At 42.1% G+C, this 26,715-nt stretch overlaps 1 protein-coding gene across 2 annotated transcripts in view; it reads right to left on the bottom strand.

Annotated features, from left to right (window-relative positions):
- tmtc1 (transmembrane O-mannosyltransferase targeting cadherins 1) overlaps positions 1-26,715 on the bottom strand; it is a 181,158-nt gene that overhangs the window by 30,072 nt on the left and 124,371 nt on the right. For both annotated transcript variants that reach the window (XM_037122112.1, XM_037122113.1), the window contains exons 9-10: positions 25,021-25,188; positions 23,745-23,858 (exon numbers count right to left, since the gene is read on the bottom strand). In XM_037122112.1, coding sequence (XP_036978007.1) covers positions 23,745-23,858; positions 25,021-25,188 — 282 coding nt within the window. The remainder of the gene's footprint in view (positions 1-23,744; positions 23,859-25,020; positions 25,189-26,715) is intronic.

The following is a 26,715-nucleotide window of genomic DNA, read 5'->3' as shown; positions in this document are numbered from 1 at the left end:
ATTTCTTTCTAGTCGCTCATTATGCTTCCTTTAAGGTACAGTGTGACTAGAGAGCCGAACATGTTGCCTCCAGTGTGGATGTTTTTTAACAGTTTCAATGGAACCCATGATTTGTAACACATGTAGTGTGAGGGTTCTCTGAAGAGTGAAACAACTTGTCACACAAGAAAGAGGCCCAGGGCAGTAAATCTAATCTAGTCTAAGAAGCTAATCATTGGTTATTGATCTGCTATAGAACATCCATATCATGCACCCCCCTCCTTTTCTGTCTCCTTGCTCTTCCTTACAGCTGCCTATGACCTGAAAATCAATCAATGATTCCATCAATAAATGATCCCTTAAATACGTGACTGAAAAGATAAGCAAGATAAGGACTAAAAGTGGAGTCCAGACTGAAGCACACACATAATATTACATCGAATAAAAATAGAAAACATAATAAACATCTCTTTCCTCAATCGGATTACATGTAAAACAGACCAGTTTACATGTTAAGAAACGAAGAAAGGAAAACTGTTAAAAAGTGAAAAGGGAATTAGAACAAGGAGCAGAAAACAAGGTGGAGGCTGGTAAGTTGAAGTGAGAGTGATGGGTCTGGTGGGTGTCAGGTTGTTATGAGCTGGATTTGGAAGCTGGATGAATAGCCAGTACACAACTCTAAAGGAAGACTGATGAGGACAGACGAGAAGAGGTTGAGCGGAGGGAAGAGAAGAGGTGGAAAGCAGGGAAGACAAGCACAATAATCTTTATTTGCAAAACAGTGGAAGTGGTACTCTACATTCAACCCACCCCATGGGTGTAGTGGGCACAGACTAACCTTTGACTAACACCAGATCTTAGTCAGTGCCTTTGCTCAAGGGAGAACTCATTTGTGCATGCTTTAATGATGGCGGGGGACACCGGACTACCCAGAGGGAGCCCACACAAGCAGAAGATGCCAACCTCACACAAAAGGCCCTACCCCAACAGGACTCATACCCAGGACCATCTTGCTGTGAGGTAACACTGCACATGCTGCCATATGCCAGAAGAAGGAGGGACAGACGATAAGAGGTGGAGAGGAGGGAAGGAAGCTGGGATGCACAGAGATGAAGAGATAGAAACGATAATTTAGAGCCTGGGAATAAAGAGAAAGGTGTTGGCGATGCTATGTGTTTATTACAAGAAGAAAATGTGGAGAGAAAGGAAGGGAACAAGTGACATTGATAGGAGAGACTGTGGACCACAGCTATCCAAAGGATACAATGAACACAGTTGATCAATTGATCAGTGTCACAGGTTTGTGTCTATTAGAATGTGATCAGCTGCACACTGTAAAAAATCTCCTAATTGACTGACGTTTTCACGAGTGATGTAACTTTAATTTGTTCTGGTGTCAATTCTTACACCTTTTTCTTTCCCAGCACTTTCAATGGCATTTTCCAGACTTTCCAGCACTTCATAATGGTAAAACATTTAATTGCGATTAATCCTATCCTATTGTCCATAGTTAATTTGCACATGTCCATTCATAGTTAAATGTACCTTAAAGGGATATTTTCAAGTTTTTAATATTCTTATCAACAGAAGTGGACAAATATGCCTGCTTTATGCAAATATATGTTCATTATTATTGCAACAAACCAAGACTATGACAAATATTGTCCAGAATATTTTCCAGAATAACCTCAGAGGTAATGCATGCTCAAAAAGTATGTCCAGCTGTATTTTGTGTTGTGCTGTTAAAATGTGTTAATGTTAATTTAGGTTTTAGGGTTAGGGTTAGGGCTAGTCAATCCGTCGAGCGTGTGCTCAACAGGCTTAACAGGCTATTGCAAGGCTCATGGCTCATGACAGGCTGTCACATGGACATGTACATTATGAACAGAAAAACGAAAATGCTGGAATACGTTTCTGTCTCCGCCAGTGAGGGAGTAAGTGCACGCTTGATGGATTGATTAGTTTGGTCTAGCTACCAGAAGACAAGGATGTCAACAAACCGGTACGTAGCTCCTTGCACAAACACACTGTTTTAACTACTTTTTTATTCATTTTGAGTCATACATGCTACAGTGCTGTGTTGTAAGGTGTCTGCTGATGTTGCATAACTTTTGGGGTGAGATGTGGAGCATGTTAAGAAGCTTAAAACACAGTGTAAAGTTCTGACCCTATGCTGTTAGCTGTCAATGCTAACTCTCCATTCACGGAGCCCTGTAATGGTTGGACCAAATGTGTTTGCGTCTTCGGTACTGGCAAGTCAAGGGTAGCTTGAGTAATGAAGCTGCATGTTGAAATCAACCGAAGTTCTCCTTTAAGCTAGCTGCAGCCTTGGTCAAAGCTAACCTGAGTGACCATGTTTATTCACAAATGGAGGTGACAACCACCAGTACAGGGAAGAGAAAGGACCCCCTGGCACGCCAGCAAAAAATGATATGCCACCCATGAACGTAAAAACTCCTCAAGAGGGGACTTCCGGGGAGCGAGCGTCCAAGATGGCCATGTAGTGTAATTGCTGCGGAGCCACCCACCTTCCCCCCCTTTTTAAAATTAAGATTGACATAATTTAGACATCGGAAAATATTCGCGGGTTGAAAGGCAAATTTTTTTTAGTATGCAACAAGTACAGAAAACTTTAACACAGTACGGTCTGAGGAGCCTCACGCGACAGACGGAGGGAAGCACGGAGGATAACATGGCCGCCACGCCAGGACCATCACAGATGGATACCGCGGCCGAGATAACGACCATCAAAACGCTGCTACAGGGCATCGCTTCTGATATGGGCGGATTAAAATCGGGCATGGACGCGGTTCAGACAGCAGTAGATAAACTGGGAGCTCGAGTGATGGAAGTAGAGACCCGAATATCAGCCCTGGAAGATCAAGGTCAGAACACAGATGTCACTATGAGCACAGCGACTAAAACCATTGCCCAGCTGCAGGAGAAAGTAACTTATCTCGAAGATGCTGGCCGCTGTAATAACGTCCGGATAGTCGGAATAGAAGAGGGCGCCGAGGATCGAGACATGCAAAAGTTTGTGCAGAAGCTCCTGGCGGAAACTCTGGATATCGAAATGGGCCCCGAATTCGAAATTGAGTGCGCCCACAGAGCAGGGTAGCGCGGCAACAGAGACCGGCATCTCCTGGTGCGTTTCCTGCGGTTCGGAGCCAGAGAAGCGGTGCTGCGGGCGGCCCGGGAGAAACAGCGCATGGAATGGCGAGGCAAGAGGATTTCTTTCTTTCAGGATCTTTCTCAGGATGTTATTCAGAAGCGCAAAAAATTTGACGGGGTGAAGAAGCAGCTGCAGGGGAAAGGACTTCGGTACAGCATGTTATACCCGGCCGTGCTGAGAGTGGTGGCGGATAATGTCCGATACAGGTTCGCCTCGTCCGAGGAGGTGATGGACTTCATCTCCAAGAGGGCCTGATGGAGATCCCGTGGGGACAGAGAGGACAGCGCTGAGGACTGGGTCAATGGGGGAGCCACTTGTGGCTCCATTGCTCCAAACTCTTATGTGAGTCATTCCATTTGTCTATATTGGATAACAGTTATGCTCCTGTGTATGTGGATTGATGCTTATCCCAACGTGCTCAGATGAGCAAAGAAATTTAGTTATGGCTTTATTGCTGCATCGTTTTTTTGTTCTCATGGGTAAAAATTCACACACCACACGCAGTGGGTATATTGTGTTACTTTAACTCTTTTTTTCCCCTTCTTTTCTCCTCTTCTGGACTGGAATATGAATGAGGATATTGGATAAATATTTGAAGGTTTGAGTAGACTGTTGAAGGGATAAGATGGACACTCACCCCGTTCATACAGGGGTTAAACACATAATAGTTAGAGCATGTATGATTTATATATGAACCTGGTTGTGTAAATTGTTCATTCTGGTGTAAAAAGGGGTGACTGGTATTCCTTTTGAAGGTTTTGCAAGTTTTGCCAGAGTCAGGTTTTGCCTCTGTTTGGCTATTGGTACGAAAGGTTTCCCTTGGTTAGTTCTATAAATGATGATACAAACGTATGGGGGGGAGTGGTGGGCCAGGACCTTAAGAGCTTCACGGACGCACTATCTAGTTGGTTTGGTTTTGGGGTTAAGAGAGCCATCTTCCTTGGTTCTCATACATGGGATTTAGCGTGTGAGTTCTTTTTTTTTCTTTTTTTCCTTTTCTTTTTTTTTTTTTTTTGGGGTCTGTTTTGTCTTTTCTTGTATACATATACATTGTGGTCAAAGAGATGTACGGTGGTCAGACTGCTTCTCACATGGTTCCACCCACATGGATATATATGCGTGTTTCTCAGAGTTAAATATAATGATGAGAACAAAATAGTGGAGACATCGTGTTAGTATGGCAGATGTGCTTAAGTTCCTGTCTTGGAATATTAAAGGGGCCAACCTTGCTATCAAAAGGAAGAAACTTCTCCTATATCTTAAGCAAAAGAAAGTAGATGTTTGTTTTCTACAGGAAACTCATTTAGATAATGAGGAGTCAACAAAGCTGCAGAGGGATTGGGTCGGTAAAATATTTTATAGTGCCTATTCATCTAGTCAAAGGAGTGTTGGTATTCTAATACGTAAAAATGTAAATGTCACTATTCACAAACAACTCTCGGACAGGGAAGGCAGATGGGTGGCGATAAGTGCAGATCTGTTTGGCAGCGGATGTTCTCTCATTAATATCTATGCACCAAACATAGACTGCCCGGATTTCTTTGGTAACATATGCTGTGTAGCGAAACAATTGGGGAATGCTTACGTGATTATTGGGGGAGATTTTAATCAAGTAAGAGACCCGGCCTTAGATAAATCAAGAGGCACTAATACAAGGTCAATACATAAATCACAACTAGCCATTGATGTCTTGGAAGACGAGTTGGGCTTGGTTGCTATCTGGAGAACCTTACACCCCCAAGAAAGGGAGTATACTTTTTATTCAAACCCACATTCTTTATATTCAAGAATAGATTACTTCCTAATATCTAAATAATTAGTGAGCACAGTCATTGCTGCTTCAATTGGTAATATTGTTCTGTCAGACCATGCTCCAGTTGAAGTGGTGTTGGGTTCTAAAGCTGAATCTGAAACCCCTCGAGGCCATTGGAGACTCAACACCTCTTTGCTCAAAAATGACAAATCATGTGATTTTATCAAAAAGGAAATTCTTGAGTACTGGGAATTCAATGAAGGATCAGCTTCAAATCCCGGGCTAGAATGGGATGCATTTAAAGCTTGTTTGAGGGGTCATCTAATACAACACAGTTCTTACTTGAAAAAACAGGCTGCTATCCGATCATTTGAATTAGAGAAAGAAATTAAGGATCTTTAAAAAAATCTATGCGTCCCAGCTAGATCCAGTAGTTCTTACCCAGCTGAACAAATTGAAATTTGAATTAAATTCTATTCTACAGAGGAAGGCTGAATTTTCTTTATTTCAGTGTAGACAGAAGTATTATGAGCAAGGAGAAGCGGCACGGAGATTTTTAGCCCAAAGAGTAAAACAACAGTTTAATCGCACCTTAATAACCTCGGTGGAGAATGAAAATGGGACCTTAGTGACGGACAGGGGAGAAATTAATGAATCATTTAAGACATTTTACCAGAAATTGTATACTTCACAGGGTGGGATGGAACAAGAGGAAATAGATAGGTTCCTGTCCCAAGTGGACCTACCAACCCTGTCCGAGGAAAAACTAAAGGAGATTGGTGGAGATATTACGTTGGAAGAGGTTCAACAAGCCATAAGAAAAATTAGCTCTGGGAAGGCCCCTGGAAATGACGGGCTGCCAATAGATTTTTATAAAGAATTTATAGACCTACTAGCACCGAGGCTTGTGACAGTATTTCAAGATGCAGTCAAGAGGGGTAATATGCCAGAGAGCATGCGATCTGCAGTAATAACCCTAATACATAAAAAAGGCAAAAACCCACAGCAGTGTGGGAGCTATCAGCCGGTGTCTCTAATAAATGTGGATGCTAAAATACTGGCCAAGATATTAGCTACAAGACTGGAGGCGCACCTGTCCAGGCTGATTCACCCGGATCAGGTTGGGTTTATTAAGAATAGGTCTTCGGCAGATAATGTACGTAGGCTACTACATCTGATTTGGCAGGTGAGAAATTGCCCTGATCCCATAGTCGCTTTCTCTCTAGATGCAGAGAAAGCATTTGACAGAGTTGAGTGGACATATTTGTTAAGAACATTACACAGGTTTGGATTAGGCCCCTCCTTTATAAAACTGGTTAGACTTCTATACTGCAACCCCAAGGCCTCGGTGCTGACAAACGGGAACATGTCCTCTGGTTTCCCCCTACACCGGGGTACAAGGCAGGGCTGTCCCCTGAGTCCTTTAATTTTTGCATTGGCGCTAGAACCTTTGGCAGCCGCCATCAGGAATAACTCAAATATCAAGGGTATCCTAGCTGGAAAGATGGAACACAAACTATTCTTGTATGCAGATGATATTTTGTTAGTGACCTCAAATCCAGAAACAGCTGTCCCTCAAATTATGTCTTTAATTGATACGTTCTCTCTTATCTCAGGCTATAAAATAAATTGGGGAAAATCAGAGGCAATGCCATTGTCTAGACTATGTCCACCAGGTCTTAGACAGAGTTGGCAGTTCAACTGGCTTCCTTCAGGTCTGGTGTACCTGGGGATAAGGCTCACACCAGGTTTAAAGGATATCATGACGGTGAATCTCCTCCCCCTTTTGCTGAAAATTGAGAACACCCTACAAAACTGGACTAAATTAGGATTATCTCTGCTGGGCAGAATAAACGTCTTGAGAATGACGATTATTCCACAAATTAACTATATCTTGCATCTATTACCTATAAGCCTTCCTCCCCCTCTACTTAAAAAATTCAATGCAGCAGTAGATTTTTTCATATGGGGGGGTAAAAGACCCCATTTAAATAGAGTCAAGATGAATGCTGCAACTGAAGATGGAGGCCTTAATCTACCAAGATTAGACTGGTACCACTATGCCTTTTCTCTCAACCAGCTGGCCAAAATAGGTATTACAGAGACCCAAGCTCCGGGCTGGGTCCTTATTGAAAAGGAACTTACAGAACCTACCCCATTGCAGGCTTTTATGTCACAAACTGGAGGTGAAATCCCATTTAGGAACCCGATGCTTTCATTTGCCAGAGAAACCTGGCAAAGGTCACATGAGATTATTGACCTTAAAAACCCTTTCTTTACTAGAAAGTCACCTCTTTGGCATAACAAAATGCTGAAAGTGGGGAAAAAGACTCTATACTGGAAATCATGGGTCGTGGCTGGTATTGTCTATGTTGGAGATGTCTTTGAAGGTGACAACCTAATGTCCTTCCAGCAATTGGCAACAAAATACAGACTCCCTAGACAAGACTTTTGGAAATATCTGCAATTAAGAAGTTGCATACTACAACAAAAACGAGAGTTCCCTCTCTCCCCTCAAACTGACTTACAAAAACTAATGCAGGATAATTGTGGGACTAAGGGTGGGGCATCTAAATACTATAGTTATATGAGAAAATCTCGGCCTCCTAAACTTGACGCTCTTAAGAGAGCATGGGAGGAGGACTTTCAGAGCGAGATTGTTATGGAGGGGTGGGAGGGGGTTATTAGGTCCTGGCATAAGATATCGAGGGAAACGCAGACCCGTTTAATCATGTATAAAACTATTCATAGATTGTACTGGACTCCAAGTAAGATGGCAAGGCTAAAGCTCTGTGATTCGGAGCTATACTGGAGATGTGAGAGGAGCAAGGGAACATTTGTACACATGTTGTATGAATGTGAAATGGCTCAAAACCTTTGGAAAAAGATAATCTTATTTATCGACAAAGTACTTGATACAGATGTATCACAAAGCCCTGCCCTGTGTATACTAGGTCTGATTAATGGAATAGGGTTGTCCTCTCAGCAGACTCAGTGGTGTAAACTGGCCCTCATTACAGGGTGCAGGATCGTTCTTAGACACTGGAAATCAAAAAAATGTCATCCCATTCAATGAATGGTTGGATGAAATGACTAAGATAGCCAGCTATGAACGATTGACTTTTAGGCTAAACGACCGAGAAGATGAGTTTTTGAAATTATGGGGTCCCTATTTGAAACACTTGAGCAAAGATGGATGAACAGAGTTGCATTGTAGATTTATTTCTATGTGAATGTCTCTGATTATAATAGAGCCTTTGTTGGGATTTGTTGTGGGGTGGTGACTGGGGGAGCAGAGGATTTAAAAGGGAGAAGGAAGGGAAGAAGAAGAAGAAGAAGGGAAAGGAAGGAAGGGAAAGGGAAGAAAGGAAAGAAAAAAAAAAGATTGACCCAGGATAGATGGATTTATACGTATATGTTTGTTTTTTTGTTGTTTTTTTTTTGTTTTGTTTTTTCTGTTTGTTTTTTAATTATCATTAGTATATATTAATTTATGTAGTTTATTTATTGTATAATTGTATTATCATTATTATTATTATTTATCATTTGTTATTATTTTTTGTATTTTTTCTTGGGGAGGGTTGTGTTGTTGTGGACATGTTCATGTTCCTGTTCTATTCACGTATGTGCTGTCCTTTTTGTTTCATTGTTCAAAAAGTTCAAAAAGCAATAAAAAAGTGAATTACAAAAAAAAAAAAAAACTCCTCAAGAGGCGCCTGCAGTCTCAAACGAGGCTTTTGTAAAGGCTATAGAGAATTTAACTAATAAGATGGATAGCTTCAGAGTTCAGATAAGAGAAAACTCCATCATGGTGGCTAAGATATCCAAAATTGTGGAGATAAATGCAGCAGAGATTAAAGAGTGCAAAGAAAATATTCAAGTGGTGAAAAAAGAAATGCCCAGTCTCATCAAAGAAACTGAGGAGCTGAAAGAAAGAGTGACTGAGCTGGAGAGGCACAAGAGACGCTGGAACATCAAAATGAATGGCTTAACAGAAAAAAATTAAGAAAGGCATCCGAGACATCATCGTGGAGATCCTGTCCAAGATTGCGCTGCAGTGGGCTTTGTCAATGGAAACCATGGTTGACACCGTTCACCGCCTTGGAAGAAGAGAGGATGGGAAAAACCGATGAGTCATCATGCAGTTCACCATGAGACACCACCGGGATGCCTTCTGGAAGCTGTCCAAGAACTGTAAAATCTGCAAAGACTTGAGGTTCCACTTTAAGCATGATTTCTGCAAAGCTGACCGAGAGGCTCACGCTGCTGCGTAGCCGAAGATGGAGCAAGCTCAGGCTGCAGGGAAGAACGTGTACTACAGAGGACATGTGGGGTACATTGATGTTAACAAGGTTGTACCAGATTAGATAAATTACAAAGTGCAACAGGTCATGCACCTTTCTCCCCCAGGTATTTAAGCCTTCCTTTGGTGAACGTGTTTAATTCATTTTAGAGCACATACCTCTTATGATCAAATGGGAGGCTCGGTGCTTAATGCTTAACATTACAGTATTATCTCAGGTTTCAAACACGGGGAAAATAATAATAATAAACAACAATAATAATAATAATAAATCTATCAGATATTTATGTTTTAAAGTACACAGGGTTATTTTTGATGTGTTGCATCACACGGTTTATAAAAAACAAAACAAAAAACTAACAAAAAAACAAACAAAGGTTTTATGTTTAAGCAGAGGATCTCAAATTTCTTCTTTTGATACATCATAATGTTATCTGCTGAAGTTAAGCTCTTTTGATGGCCCGATGGTCCCAGTGAAGGCCCAGGGTCCAGGGCCACGGTTCGCCACTGCTCTGTGCTATAGAAACCATACAACCATCAAAATGTTCAGCTTTTCCCCATTCATCCCTATGGGTAATTTTTCAAATTTCATTCTGCTATAACTTTTCAGCTTTTTCAGAAACTCAGCTTTTTCTTAAAAGAAAATTAACATTGACGCAAATGGAAAAATCTTCAAATCCTCTTCAAAACTCCTCGACTTTGAGCCTCTTCTTGGCCCTCATACTTTGCACAAGAGACACCATTCCAACTTTAAACGAGTCAGCAGACCTTGAACTGTTGGACTTGTCAGTCTTTAAAAAAAATATTGAACGGTTTTGAAAAAATCACAATTTTAGTTGAAGGAGATTTAGCCCGTCATCTGATTTTATAATGGGTGTGTATTGCGTGAGCTAGAGCGCGTGACATCATCAACTGCCGCTCCCCAGAGTGTAGAGCAGCTGGAACAACTCAAGAAAAAATTTGCTTCAGCTTGATTTAAATCCCAAATCTTTCTCCATATAGACAATATATGGATACAAATGTAGGAAATCTTGTTGGCTTTCAGCTGATGGTCTCATTTCAGATGTACGACTTACACTTTTGAATGTGGAAAGAAGAAGAAGAAGAAGAAGAAGAAGAAGAAGAAGAAGAAGAAGAAGAACTGCAGCAACTCTATGGGCTGAAATATGTGCCACTAGAAACTGAATTTGAATCATCAGTATTTGAATTTGAAGTGCTAAACTTGAATAATTGCATTAAAAAATGGAATTTGAATCACGTAATTTGAATTTGTATTGTTTTATTTGAATCATTGCATTGAAAAACTGAATCTGAATACTATAATTTGAAATTGAATTTATTAGTTTGGAAAATTCAACTCTATATATGTTTTCACATTCAGTTCTCACAATTCAAATTCAGTTTACTGTGATGACATCCGGGTTGTTGAGGAAGACTAATCGAGCGCAGATAACCAGGACTCCTCTTCGGCCAATCAGCACCTTTGATTTCACCTACATAATTTTCCTTGACTGACTGGTTGCTAGCTGGTTGCCACCTGACAGTTAACTGGGAGCTCATGGAGGCACGCGACTGGTTTATAGGTTATACCAACTATAAGCGGCATCTCTAAGCAACACCAAGACTTAATTTGAGGGTAACTTGTCATGACTCCTGTTGTGTTTGTCCTTGTATTTGGTTTTTGGGTTCTTGTTTATGATTTACATCTTGGTATCATGTCTTGTGTTATGTTTTTTCCTTGTCTTGTGTGTCATGTGTTTGATTTTCCATGCCCTCATATGTCCTTTAAGTTTCTCTCATGTTCTCCCCTCTGGCTCCCTCTGTCTGTTGTCTTGTTCCCTCCTGGTCTGTTCCTCTGTGCTCCTCCCCCTCATTATCACACCTGGCTTCCTTCCTCCTCTCTCCTCACCTGTGCCTCGTCATGTCATTAGTGTCTGTGTATTTAGTCTCTGTGTTTCCCCTCACTCTTTGTCTGGTCATTGGATTCTGTCTTGTGTATTCTGTCTTGTGCTTTCTGTTTGCTGTCTCCTGTCTCCTGTCATGCTCCATGCTCCATGCTCCATGCCCATGCTCCATCCCAGTTTGGTATGTTTTGGATTTTGATTTCTGGTTCCTGTTGTTTGATTTGAACTTTGATTTCTGATTTGTTACTTTGCATTGCTGGTTTTGCTTTGCTACTTTGCCTTTTTCTTTTGCACTTTGTTGTCTTGCCTTTTTGGTTGTTACTTTGTTTCTTGTTCCCGTTTTGTCTGCCTTGGTGTTTTTGCATTCAGCTTTTGCTTTATTAAAGCTCGCCTTTTGTTAACTGCATTTGGGTCCACCTCCCTTTCCATAGTTTTCCCTTTTTTGCCCCGACCTGACAGAATGACCAGACTGTTTAAAATGGACCCAGCAGTGAATGGCCTGGAGATAATCAAGTGGTACCAGGACTTTGTAACACATCCTGCTAGCAGAGCTCGTCAAATAGCCGCTAGCAAACTTTTCTTTGAAACATATGATTCAGCTCATGCCACAGTTCCTGCCTCAGCCCATGCCACCGCTCCAGCCTCAGCCCATGCCACAGCCGAAGTGTCTCCGTTCTGGGGAACCCGGCTTGCCTACAAAGTGCCCCCACCGAGAAAGCGACGAGCCCGTCCACGTCCTGGCTCCCTGAAGTCAGGCTCAGGGGCCTCAGCCCATGCCTCAGCTCCAGCCACAGCCGAGCTCCCAGCCCAGGCCGCAGCCACAGCCGAGCTCTCAGCCCAGGCCGCAGCTTCAACCACAGCCGAGCTCTCAGCCCAGGCCTCAGCCTCAGCCACAGCCGAGCTCCCAGTCCAGGCCTCAGTCTCAACCCCGTCGACACCTGCCAGTGGCCCCCAGTCGGCGTTCCGGTCGACACCTGCCAGTGGCCCCCAGTCGGCGTTCCGGTCGACACCTGCCAGTGGCCCCCAGTCGGCGTTCCGGTCGACACCTGCCAGTGGCCCCCAGTCGGCGTTCCGGTCGACACCTGCCAGTGGCCCCCAGTCGGCGGTCCGGTCGACACCAGCCAGTGGTCTTCAGTCGGCGGTCCAGATGAGGCCTGTACCTGCACCTCGGTCGGAGGACCGGCCGAGGCCTGTACCTGCACCTCGGTCGGAGGACCGGCCGAGGCCCACGCCACATCTTGTTCCTGCACCTCGGTCGGAGGACCGGCCGAGGGCTGTACCTGCACCTCGGTCGGAGGACCGGCCGAGGCCCACGCCACGTCTTGTTCCTGCACCTCGGTCGGAGGACCGGCCGAGGCCAGTTCCTGCACCTCGGTCGGAGGACCGGCCGAGGCCAGTTCCTGCTCCTCGGTCGGAGGACCGGCCGAGGCCAGTTCCTGCTCCTCGGTCGGAGGACCGGCCGAGGCCAGTTCCTGCTCCTCGGTTGGAGGACCGGCCGAGGCCAGTTCCTGCTCCTCGGTCGGAGGACCGGCCGAGGCCCACACCAGGTCCAGCGCCTGTTCCTGCACCTCGGTCGGAGGACCGGCCGAGGCCCACGCCAGGTCCAGCGCCTGTTCCTGCACCTCGGTCGGAGGACCGGCCGAGGCCCACGCCAGGTCCAGCGCCTGCTCCTGCACCTGCACCTCGGTCGGAGGCCCGGCCGAGTCCCACGCCAGGTCCAGCGCCTGCTCCTGCACCTCGGTCGGAGGACCGGCCGAGGCCCACGCTAGGTCCAGCGCCTGCTCCTGCACCTGCACCTCGGTCGGAGGCCCGGCCGAGTCCCACGCTAAGCCCAGTGCCTGCTCCTCGGTCGGAGGTCCGGCCGAGTCTCACGCCAAATCCAGTGTCAGGTCCTCGGTCGGAGACCCAGCCGAGTCCAGTGCCTGCTCCTCGGTCAGGGGTCCGGCCGAGGTCGTTTGTTGCCAGAGACCCTTCATCGGCTCTCAGACCACCAGCTCCCGGCAAAACTCCGTCGGTGGTCTGGCCAAGAACCTTGAGGGTTTCCCAGCCAGTGGTCTGGTCGCCAGTGGGTCTCCGTCCACGCCTTTGCCACCGGTTGCCAGTGGGTCTCAGTCCACGCCTTCGCCACCGGCCTCCAGTTGGTCTCAGCCCGCACCCTCACCTTCGCCTTCGTTACCAGCCTCCAGGGGGTTCCAGCCCGCACCTACACCTTCGCCTTCGTCTACGTCGCCAGCCTCCAGCGGGTTCCAGCCCGCACCTTCGCCTTCGTTACCAGCCTCCAGCGGGTTCCAGCCCTCGCCTACGCCTGTGGTCCCCAGTCGCCAGCCTCCAGCGCCTACGTCTTCGCCTTCGTCACCAACCTCCAGCGAGTTCCAGGCAGCACCCACGCCTTCGTCACCGGTCTTCAATGGGTCTCAGCCCACGCCTTCACCACCGGTCTTCAATGGGTCTCAGCCCACGCCTTCACCACCGGTCTTCAGTGGGTCTCAGCCCACGCCTTCGTCGCCAGCCTCCAGGGGGTTCCAGCCCGCACCTTCGCTACCAGCCTCCAGGGGGTTCCAGCCCGCACCTACGCCTTCGCCTTCGCCGCCAGCCTCCAGGGGGTTCCAGCCCGTACCTTCGCCTTCGCTGTCGTCGCCGGATTCCAGTGAGTTCCAGGCCGCTCCTACGTCTTCGTCGCCGCCCTCTGGAGAGTTCCAGGCCGCGCCTATGTCTTCGTCGTCGCCCTCCGGAGAGTTCCACGCCGCGCCTACGCCTTCATCGCCGCCCTCCGGCGAGTTCCAGGCCGCGCCTACGCCTTGGTCATCGGTCTCCAGCAGGTTCCAGCCTGCACCTCAGTCCATGTCCCTGGTCCCCAGTGGGCCCCAGTCCTCGCCTCTACCTCCTTGTTTATTTGAACCTTCCTTCCTCCTCTCTCCTCACCTGTGCCTCGTCATGTCATTAGTGTCTGTGTATTTAGTCTCTGTGTTTCCCCTCACTCTTTGTCTGGTCATTGGATTCTGTCTTGTGTATTCTGTCTTGTGCTTTCTGTTTGCTGTCTCCTGTCATGCTCCATGCTCCATCCCAGTATGGTATGTTTTGGATTTTGATTTCTGGTTCCTGTTGTTTGATTTGAACTTTGATTTCTGATTTGTTACTTTGTATTGCTGGTTTTGCTTTGCTACTTTGCCTTTTTCTTTTGCACTTTGTTGTCTTGCCTTTTTGGTTGTTACTTTGTTTCTTGTTCCCGTTTTGTCTGCCTTGGTGTTTTTGCATTCAGCTTTTGCTTTATTAAAACTCGCCTTTTGTTAACTGCATTTGGGTCCACCTCCCTTTCCATAGTTTTCCCTTTTTTGCCCCGACCTGATATAACTAACCCTAACCCTTAAAAAAAAAAGAAAGAAAATCTCTGCCAGCGTTAATTAACCTAATGAGTGACAACATCTTGGACGCTGACAAACCCTAACCCTAACTAACTAGACTAACCCTTGGACACCATCATGGCTTTGAGAGGAAGAAAAGATAGAGGAAGACTTCGTACAGTCAAGGTGGATAGAAACCTCTTCACTAACCTAAGTAGTAATACTTTTACGGTTGGGGCAGAGATGGAAGTCAGTCGTATGAATTTACATCCCTATACATGCCCTCAAAGCCCCGAATGTGTGCCCTTACTTGACTCCATGCCGAACACTCCCGAATCGAAGAAATTGAGATCCGAACCAACTCTGGCTGAGGTACAGGACACTATCATAAAGCCGCTGGAAAAAAAATAGACGAAAGAGCTGATATTCTGGAAAAGAAAGTAGAAGGCCTGGAGAAGTTGATTCAACTCAACTCAGCAAGTATCGACGCTTTGAAGAAAAATGCAGAGTTCCTCTTCAAAGAAGTTCAGGACATGAAAAGAGATGTAACCACTGTGAAGAAGGTAACTACTGACCATGGCAAAAGGATCTCTGAGTTGGAAGACAAGGTGAACGATGCTGAACGTTACCAGAGTTGCTGGAACTTAAGACTCTACAGACCTCCAGAGCAAGAGGGAGAAACGTTAAACAGCGGGTGATAGACATCTGCCGGGCAATTGCTCCAGAGCTCGGGGATTTTCTTCATCTCCACATAGATGTCAGTCACAGGGTGGGGAGAAGAACTGAAGATAAAGTGCGACCAGTCATCACGCATTTTACCTTCAGGGCAACCAGAGAGATGGTTTGGAAAAGCGCCAAGAACGCGGACTATCTCACATCCAGGAAAGTCAGATTCAGAGAGGACTTGACATCAAGGGACAAAGAGACTAGAAACAAACTGTGGCCCCACATTGAGACAGCACACAAGGAGGGAAAGAAGGCTTTCTTCAGGGGGGGCAAAAGGCATAATCGATGGGAATGAACTGCGATATGATGGATAACAGCAAGTAAGAGAAGACCTGTCATAAATGATCAGGTATTACGTTAAAGAAGGCCGTTAAAGTAGGTGTTACAATTTCTTTTCTTTCTTTTCTTTTTTTTCCTTTATTTCTCTCTCGGAGTGTGTGTGTGCGAGCGACACTGTCCCTATCACTGTGCTCAATGAATGTCAGGGGTATCCGAGACAATTTATAGATGAAAGCTGTCTTTCTTTTCTGTAAAAAATGGAAAGCTGATTTTTATTTGTTACAAGAGACCCATGCCTTAGTGATTGATTATAAATTTTGGAAGCAGCAATGGGGACAGGACATTTGGATGTCTTATGGCAGCAATAATTCAGCAGGTGTAGCCATTCTAAAAGGGAAGTTTAAAAGTAAAGTTTTGAAGAATAAAATTCACGTGTTTGGAAGGTGGATTGTTTTGGCTGTGAAATTTATGGACACCATTTTTGTATTGAGTAATGTTTATGGTACAAATAACAGCTCCAGAAACAGAGCCTTATTTGAAGAAGTGGAAGAAGAAACACGTCCGGTGAGAGTTGATAAAACTACAGAAATTGATAAATTGCGCTCTAATTTAAATTGTTTTGATATATGGAGGTATAGAAATCCTGACAAGTGTCAGTTTACGTGGCAAACAAAAGACTTGAGCAAACAGTCAAGAATAGATTTTTGGTTGATTTCTACAGTTATGGAGAAAGAAGTAATGGATGTTTTTATTGAACCTCCTGTACTTACAGACCATAAATTGATATACATCTCATTTAACCTTAATAACACAAAAGATCAGGATAAAAGGACTAGAACAAGTTATTGGAAATTAAATAACACTCTTTTAGAAGACAAACAATTTCTAAGTATGGCAAAGTTAACTATTAATGAAAACTGGAGAAAGGATAAAGCACTGAACTCCTTTGGAGAGCAATTGGAGTTTTTGAAGTATCAAATTATAGCAGCCCATAGAGGGAAAGAAATGGCTAAAGACAAGCGGATAATGGAGGATAAAATAACAAAAAAGATAATTATAATATATGAAAAGATACAGATACAAATCAACAGGATAGAGTTGATTACATTACAATTACAACTACATCAGATCTATGAAGATAAAGTAAGTGGGGCCTTTGTGAGATCTAGAAGAAAATGGATGGAGGAGGGGGAAAAGAACACAAAATATTTTTTCAGTTTGGAAAAAAAGGAATGCAGGAACTGCCTCAATAATGAAATTAAATATCAATGGCCAGATTACAGACAACTTCAGGGAAATATCTAACTTTAAATAAATTTTAAATAATTTATCCCTGAGATTATTAAAGTATTTCTGATTCTGATTTGTTAAGAATTTTTATGAAAACCTGTACAAGAAAAAAGCTCATTTATGTGACTCGTTCTCATTTTTTAGTTCTATAGATGGAGATGTAAAACGAATAGATGAAGAACAGAAAAGTCTGTGTGATCAGGATATTACTCAAGAAGAAATCAATCTATGTATTCCTAAGTTAAAGGATAATAAGTCCCCTGGGAACGTTGGCTTATCTAGTGAATTTTATAAAATCTTCAAAGAAGAGATTTCAGAATTTTTGTTCAACATTTATAAGGAAGCTTTGTCTATGGGAAGATTACCGCCATCTATGTCTCAAGACCTGGGAAAGACCCAATGTGTATCGAAAATTGGAGGCCAATTACTTAAATAATGATGTTAACTTATTATCACTTACTTTTGCTCGAAGGCTCAAACCTTGTCTTCAAACAATTATTGATGACTGCCAGTCTGGATTTATGAGTGGTAGACATATAAGTAATAATGTTTGTTTAATTCTTGATTTAACTGACTACCGTGAATTTATTGATGACAACAGCCTTACACTATTCATAGATTACTATAAAGCCTTTGATACCATAGAACATTCTTTCCTCTTTAATACCTTGGACTTTTTTGGTTTGGGCTCTTATTTTAAATCTGCAATTCAGACATTATATAACAGGTACAGTAGTTCAGTGAAGTTGTTAAATGGAACCACCCATAGTTTCAATATAAAGAGAGGGATTAAACAAGGAGACCCTATTGCACCATTTTTATTTCTACTAATCATGCAAACTATGGTACTTCACATTGATAAAGATTATTTTAGAGGCATTCAACTTGCAGAAAGTCAATTGAAATGTTGTCAATTAGCAGATGACACTACTATTTTAAAGAATGAAAAGGAGGTAAATAAGACAATTGACATTCTCTCTGGTGTCAGGTTTGAAGGTTAATATTAAAAAATGTGAGCTTTTTGGTTTAAAATTCAGACCGAATAACCTGACAGAAATAGAAGGTATTTGTATTAAAGATGTTATATCATATCTGGGCATTAAGATGTGCAAGAATCAAGAAAAAAGGGTTGACTTGAATTTTAATCCACTGATTGAAAAAATTTTAAAAAGTATGATATGTGGCTACTAAGAGATTTGTCAATCAGTGGACAAATCTTGCTATCTAAAAGTGAAGGGTTATCTCGGCTGGTTTATACGGCTATGGTATTGGATGTTCCACCAAAAAAAGTTAAACAGATTGACACAGAAATCTTCAACTTTATATGGAAAAATAAGCCCCACCAATTAAAACAAACAGTGCTGTGCAACCCATACTGTCAAGGGGGTTTAAATGCATTGGACTTTAATACATCTAACACAGTTTTTAAGATAAAATGGTTGAAGAGATATCTGCGGGGAAAAATTAAATTATGGTACATTATACCAGAACTTATTTTCAAGAAAATCAGGGGGATTGAATTTCTTTTAAACTGTTATTACAGTGTTGATAAACTTCCTGTCAATCTGGCAAGTTTTCACAAACAAGCCTTACTTTCTTGGATGTTAGTGTACAAACACAATTTTTCACCACAGAAGTGTCTGATCTGGAATAATCAAAATATTCGATATAAGAACAAATCTTTGTTTTTCAAGAAATGGTTTGGCCAAAATATCTTGTTTGTGACAGTTATTGAATGAAAATGGACATTTGTACAACTACACTGAGTTTCTAAAAAAATATGCAGTTCCTATTACACCTAATGAATTTGCCATAATATTTGATGCTATACCTGTGGAACTGTTGATGTTATTGCGAGGAGATAGTAGACCACAGCTAAATGTACACTTTGAGGCAAATTTAATGTTAGATGGTATAAATTTAACAGACAAAAAATGCACCAATAGACATATAAGGACATTTTGCCAAGAAATTACAACCCCATCAGCTAAACTACTCTGCTTCTCTACTTATATGTTTATATGTTTATGTGGGGAAAAAAAAAAAGAAAAGAAAAAAAAGCTGGTTGCCACCTGCCAAGAAACGGAGGGAGAAGTGGAGATGGGGTGACCATTAGGCTGTTAATTAAGTGGATGGATCTCGTGTGGATCATGAGGATTTTCAAAGGTCCAAGACTATCCAAACTATTTCCAAAACTGTCCAACGGTCATCTACAAGGTCGTGATATAACAGGAGATGAAGTCTGAAGAGACAAAGTGGCTCAGAGTGAAGGTTAGATGTTAGAAATCTATATCAATTTCTCCCTGCAACTACAGGAATTTACAGTAAACCTACTTATTTCACATGTTTGACTGCACTGGACCCACACATATGGAGAGAATTTTGTTCCTTTATTATTCAATCAAATAAAATAGATTTGAAACCAAAAAAGGGATTTGAGAGCAAAAAAGAGTAAGTGGCAATCATTTTTTTTTTTTTTGAGATCGAAACAGAACAGGTTGCAATTGAAAAAAAAATATGAGAGAACATATTTCTTCAACTTTAATCAAAACTAATGTTTGTAAGTAAAAACATATGACCGCTGCGAGTACCATGCAACATGTAAGGGATGATGCCCTACGAGGTATCCATAAACAGAAGTTAATGGGTTACTTATGGGAAACGTTTCAAGAGCAACAGGCTTGCCTCCAAGCAGCACAGCACAAGGGAGAAATGCAGAAGACGTAGCTGGCGCTGGAGCCAGGTCAAACCAACCAATAGAAACTCTTCTCTCATCCACCACCGTAGGCCCCGCCCATCAAGTGCAGTTGAATTCGCAAGCAAAACTTTAGAACTGGCAAGCAAAGAGGACTGATTTGCAAGCAAAAAGGTCATATGTTGTTACACTTCAACACTTGTCAACACTTATAATATAATAACACTTAGTACACGTTTTTTTATATAAATTACACAAAAGACAATGAAAATATGATAAGTTTGACCTATTTCAGCCATAAGGGTCATATTGACCGCACATCATTTCTCGCGGTTTGCTTCCTTCATTGTCTCTCTCGTCTCTAACTATGTTAATGGTCTCCTTCTGTGCTTCTTTGTGAATTTACTTGTAAGTTAATTATTATATTATTATATTATACCGCCTGGCTGGTTGGCACCATGTTTAGGGCAAACAACAACGGGAGTAAAACAGCGAGGAGCTAGCTGTTCAACACGAATGCGACTCTGTACTCTGACTGTGTACCAGGGGAAGCTGAGGAAGAATGTTTGCATCCTGAGCACCTGCACACAGGTGTGGGTATCTTTAGTGGGGCGAAGGCAAAACCAGAGTCTGTGATGTACTACAACAAAAGGTACAGCCAGGACGTCCCGGACCAGATGCGAGGGCGGACTCTGTCAAAGGCAGTACAGAAGATGGCTGGTGGCGGTCTTCTCTCTCCGGAGGAAAGTCCTGCAGCAGCTGGCAGAGGAGCTGAGGGCTATACCGCAGCCATGGTAACCAGCTGTAGCAGTGTTATTTAGAGCACACTACCTTGCTATACCTTGCATGACCTGCCCAACTCTGCCTCTGATCCACTACATTAAGTAATGTGCATGTGCAACAACAGAGGTGAGACGTCTAACACGGTAGCTAAAATGGAGCATTCAAGACACAGTGTGAAAGGGGGTGCCACAGCAATGCACCATATGAGAAAAATAAAGTGTTTTTTTAGTAACAAAATACGTCATCCTATTCTACCAGGACCCCCAAATGAAGTATGAACCTGAACATTAGCATAATGTGACCTCTTCAAGCAGGTACAATTACAATTGTAATTTGAAAAAAATTAAATTTTTTACAATTAGTACTAGATTAAAGCTACATGCTTATTGTCCATCTCTCGTTCATCTCTCATTTTCACTACTTTAATTCATGCCCAGCCTGTGTCTAAAATAGTAACCATAGCAACAGGGACACAGTCAGACCTCTGTTTACTATCTATTTCAACATGTTATTAAGATAACATCTGATTACAACATTGAGTACGTCATCCTCTGAACAAGCTGACAGAACTACATTGCTCCTCCAAACTTATGTTATTATCAATACATACTTATTATTGATACTTTCCATCGCTGTTATTGACTTTGAATCTTGCCAGTTGTCTTTCTGCCAAAGGCATCTATGAGCTGAGTAGACTAGAATTATGTCCCATTGCCAAGTCGTAAGTTTGCCTTCTTTCCTGGAGTACACTTATCACATTAGAACCTTATGGGATGGTAATGACTGTTCCAAGAATTAGTCAAACCCGCTGGTGTTACCAGGGAAACAGAGTTATGACTTCTGACAAACTTTAACCTAGATAGATTCTGTTTGCAAAATGCATGAAAATATATTGATATACAGCCAAATTAGTTGGCTAATTATACATTTGATCTTTACATTTGCTAACAATTTTCAATTTTCAGTTTCATGTTGTTTTCAAGACAAATCTCATTTAAACGGCAGCCTCCTGGCATGTTCTCATCTCCTACTCATGTCATCAGAGAGATGAAGTCACACAACCAAACCAAAGTATGTTCAAGGATTTCCAACATCTCATCACACATTCATCATGCAGTCTGAAATTCTTCCGAGAATTAAATATTGTCAAAATACACAAGATTTATTTTTTTTATACATAAAAATTATATAACAAAACATGTATAACAGCAGTCCCCTGCAATTCTAAGATGGATTATTTATATTATAGCATTGTCGCCTTAAAGGTAATTTAATTATTTAAACAGTTGTTCAAATATCTGTAATAAAACACTGAAAAGTCAAATCATAGCATAAGATCTCATGTTAAAAGCTAAAAACTATATCTTAATTATGGAAAATGACTGTGTTTTTCTGAGATGGTTATTTTCAGTTATTTCACTGTATTTTTGGAGCCTCAGCTACTTAAATATGTAATAAGATTTTTTTTTTTAATCAGTGTGAATTGTTCTGAATACACTGGTTTGGCTGGTGAACAATTCCACTTTGTTCTGGGGAGTGTTCTGCCTACAGAGGGTTTAATCAGAGGATACTCCACTCTATAACTCTGATGTGAAAAAAATAAACTATTTCATTATACTGACAGTCCCAGTTTCAAGACTTCAAGACTGAAGACCATTAACAAGAGCAAGAGAGTCTACACATCATAGATAAATGTTGACCACATTACAGGTGAACTAATCTGCAGGATCCTAAGAGAGAAGGATGGAGGAATGACATGAGAGGAGAACCTGAACCAAATCCTTGTGGCTCCTCATGAGCCTCTTCTGTGACAGCAACAATTAATGGACACTCTCTTTCATTAATGCAGCCTGTGTGTTTGATACATGAGCAGAGCACAAGCTCTGAGCTAAAACAAGGCCGTTACATGCATGAGAACATGCACCCTGAGGTGTGCTGACTTGCTTCAATGTATTTTAAATTATGTAAGCATTTATGTAAGCCCAGTGTATATAACCAATGTACCACTGATGGTGTCAACTGTTCAGTTCCCACCAGAGCCAGCCACTAAAAATAAACAATCTGCTCTACTGTAAGTACAGTACAGCATGGTGCACTAGATAAAAGCCAGCAATTGTTGCATGGTTTCTTAGAGGTCACTTATTATAAATGCAGTAACCTTTAATCTGCTGCTATTATGTGCCAAATGCGTGTCATAAATGTATTTGATCTATTTTCAATTCTGTAACACGACTGGATTCTTACAGTTAAAGCTAAAAACGTTCAAGGACATATACTGTACTTGGAGTTGTAAATAAAAGTGATCTAGTTTAATGAGATCATTTCCAAGGGGCACAGCCCCAGCTTACCTTAACAGAAAAAGTTAAAAAAAAATGTATACGCAGAGTCAAATAATGATGTTATTCTGTCTCTCAGTATTTCATGACTTCACTATACTGTCTGTGTCTTTCAGCTCCAAGTCCATTGATTCCTACTGAAGAGAAAAACCTTTACATTTAAATACAAATACTATCACAAATACATGTGTCATTAACAAAATAATCTTTTTATCAAAACGGATGAACATTGTAACAATGGATCGGTTGGGACAATTTTCATCATCATATTAATCCAGTTAAACTAAACTACTTTGTGTGTGTGTGTGTGTGTGTGTGTGTGTGTGTGTTTTCGATCATGGTAATGAAGGAACATGTCAGCCAGTGTAAGAGTGTGACTCACTGACGTGTGTTTAGAGTTTCTTGGAAAAAATCGGAGCTCTGTGACAAGGAGATATATAAGGCTTTGATACAGTGAATATTAGCCATAGCACCACCAGCGAAGGGTTCCTTGGTTTTAACTGTCCATGTGTCCATTTATTTTGAAAAGGGTCCCAGCTAATCTTAGCCAGACTCTAACATGCTATGTCATATGAAACCATATCAAAAACTGGAAAATGATTATGATCCAGTAGCCTTTTCACTGGACCATTAAAGCTCTTCCATTGGACATGCATTAACATGTTTTCATTATTTAACTGGACCTATATTTATCCAGCTAGATAATCTAACACAACAGGTGGGCGGCTGGGCAAAAGGAGACTACAATCAGCATAACCATAACAGTGTGACAAGGAATGTAATATTTGCCATATTACATTACATTTACATCCTTGTTGCACTGTTATTGTCATCACTGCCAATATGGCTGGCAGTCATGACAGAGGGATGTATTATTATTGTTTTTCCACCAGTACAGAGCACAAATGAGCTTGCTGGAGGAGTGACACCCCTCCAGAATAATAAGCTTATAAAAGATACTGTGAAGATTGCAAGGATAAGATTGAATAATAAGACAACAGGGGATTCTTCCTGCCTGGATACTTCCTCTAAGTTTAGCTCAGCTGATCAGCGACTCAGAGAGTAACCAAAGCAACAAATGAAGGACACTGCTCTATCAGCATTAGGAAGCAGCTGCACCCATATGCTGTGTGAATATGAGCATGAGTAAGTACAGTCAGAGGACTTTAGTTCAGAAACAGACCTGAGGGCAGTGGTGTAGTGGTAAATGGCTTCCTGGTGGCGGCCGCTGTCTTTCAAGAAGTTGGCATAGTTGTAGTGGACTTTAGCATTGTGCGGCAGAGTCTGGATACCGGAGCTGAAACAAGCAGAGGGCACTGAGTTAGTCTGTAGAGAAACATTAGATGCAAACATCTGAGCAAAATGACAAAAAGCCTTTCAAGGAGAAGAAATCTGTAGCACCCACTGAGACTAGATTTTATCTGCAGGGGAGGGGGAGTGATTCTAACATCACCACTACTAGTCAGTTACAGTGGCAGTGACCTAGTGTTGTGAAATGTTTTTCTCTGTCATTCCATTACCACCACACCCTGAACATAGCCACATAGCCTTTTATCAGACCTTGACTCATTTTTGAAACAAAAACGTTCTGTTTCGTCACCTGATCTGTTTTCTCATCAATGTTGACATTTTATAAATTTGTCTTGTTTCCATGTGCTTCTTTCTTAATGCAAGTCTTGTATAAGTATACGTTCCTGTTTGTATGCATTCCTGTGTACTTCAGTAAATTTAAGAACAATACTGAACCAATTCTGCTTCATGTCACTTGTTTTCCAGACCGCTCTCAAAAAGGTCAAGCCAGTAACCAGTGAAGTGATTGATCACAGCCACTACAGTGGAGGAGCAACAAATAGTACAGATTAGAAAAAGAGCAGTTTGTGCTTCTACCGTGTTTTGTTTTTTTCATCAGCTCATTGAAATATGTGACTTTTTTCAAACATTGTTTTCCTACTTAGTTTGCTGTGAAGCTCCAGAAATGTATTATGGCCTACAAAACTTCACCTGACTTTCCATCAGCATGGGTGGAAGGATAATGACTGAATTTTTCCACCAACAGCAGCATTTGAGTTATGTCACTTAAAAAAATTCAAATTTTGAGCTTTTTGAGCTGAGCGCAAATGTGAGCGAATTCTCTAACTAACAATCGCATACTGTTAAATCACAATTACAGTTATTGTGTTGTGATTGTCCTGGTTTTATTGTAGGATCTAACACACTGCTAACAGCTGAAACTGTAAGGATGAAGACAAGCATTTGCTCTCTGAATAATAATAATGATAATAATAATAATAATAATAATAATAATAATAATAATAATAATGGATTGGATTTGAATGGTGCTTTTCTAGGTACTCAACGTGCCTCACAGGGTTCCAGGTTCCATTCATTCACACACAGTCATACTGGTGGTGGTGAACTACGACAGAAGCCACAATGAATCTCTCTCTCCCTCTGTTTACCGGAAGAGGGCCTCCCTCGAGAGCCAGACATGGTTCTGGTGGACGGTCTTCCAGGAGAAGAGCAGGAGCAGCAGCAGCATGGAGACACTGAGGACTGTGGTGCCCCACCGGCCAACCACCGAACACAGCCGACCCAGGCCATGAGCTACCAGGATACAATAGCCCATACTAGAAGAGGAGAGGAGGTGGGGAGTATGGAGGAAGGAAAGACAGAGGGGGCAAACAAAGTGGAGGATTATGCATACCTAATGCTTCTTGATGGGGTATTTCACCCAAATCTCCTCCTCAGGTCCCATGGGTGCTTATATTTTCACCTTTGGTGGTTGCTGTGGCTTCCTATAAAACATCTCCACCACTTCCTTCAAATCCTTTGACTTGGATCACATTATAAAACAACTTGTTTATGTCCTCTGTTGTGTTTGCAATCATTGTCTTGCACGCACACACATACACACTCTGTGCCGAAGTGTGTCTATTTGTGTGTGCCAGATTGGCTTTAGGTAAGAAAAGTTTTTAATGACTTCCACGCTTTTGCACCGTTTCCATCCAGGTGGGAGACAGACAGTGGGAGAGACGAGGGAGGAATGGAGATGTCGGTCCGCTGCCTAAAGAGTGCTGGCTGATTTGTACAGTAGGACAAAGTTAAACATTGAAGGAGGAAAGATGTGAAACCTGGCAGCTTACTGCTTATCACATAGCAAGCAGAACAGTGACACTGAACTCACATTGGAAACATTAGTATGGGGCAAGCTGCAACCTACAGGGCTGAAAAATTCTGCCACAGCAGAAGTACCAAAAACTTTAATTTCTTGAACAGCCACTTGAGGCTTGCTCCAATAGTGAGTTATTCTCCATATGAGCCAATGTCAAAACGTCTAACTTTACAGCAGGAATAAACATGTTAACAGCCTGGTCCAAAATAGAGCTCTGATCTCCATAGCTAATACTGCCATTCATGACAACGACTACTCAGCTGTTTAAATGATTCAATGACAAGTTATTCATAAGTGGGGGGGGTCCACTTTGAGTGACAGCTAGCTGCCAGCTGTCTATTCCAGTGCCTTTTGGAGAATTTTTTTTTAGTTTGTAAACTAACCAGGCTGACCTCAGCTCTGACCACGCTCCACCTCTTTGCCCATTTTTGATTAGCTGAGTTCTCGCCACTCTCCTGTGGCAGCTTGCTCATTGTGGGGAAGCAATCAAAGTTATAACAATTCTTATATGTGTCACGGTGTGTTAGACCATGGATTAAATTTACACCGGAATATCCCTTTAAGAAATGGAAACTTTCTTTGGCTCTTGTGTTTAGGTTCAATGGAGAAAAAAGACTCTGGTATGTTCATTCCCAATGGTCAGCACTGTAGGGACAGTAAGGTCATTAATTTTCAAGACAAAGGTCATTAAAAGATGAACTCATTTGTCATACTATACAGGACAGTCAAGTCAGAAGCCGGGGAGTGATTGTGCTAAAGATGGTAAGCTGGCAACATTTCTGATTTTCTATGAATTAAAATTAGGTAAAGCGAGACACTTTCTTTTAATCTGGAAGGACTGAATAAAATAAGCAAAGAAAATGTTCAGCAAGGTGGTAAAATATCTTACATTAGAAAACAAATCAGCTAATCAAAGAAAGAGGCAGCCCTGTCAGAAAACTATTGAAGACTTTAAATTTAAATTTTACCATCACGGTTTAAA

This window comes from Acanthopagrus latus, chromosome 14 (assembly GCF_904848185.1).
Source record: "Acanthopagrus latus isolate v.2019 chromosome 14, fAcaLat1.1, whole genome shotgun sequence".
Classification (NCBI taxonomy): Eukaryota; Metazoa; Chordata; class Actinopteri; order Spariformes; family Sparidae; genus Acanthopagrus; species Acanthopagrus latus.
Note: the sequence above shows the minus strand (reverse complement) of the source record. Positions and strands in the feature narration are given on the sequence as shown.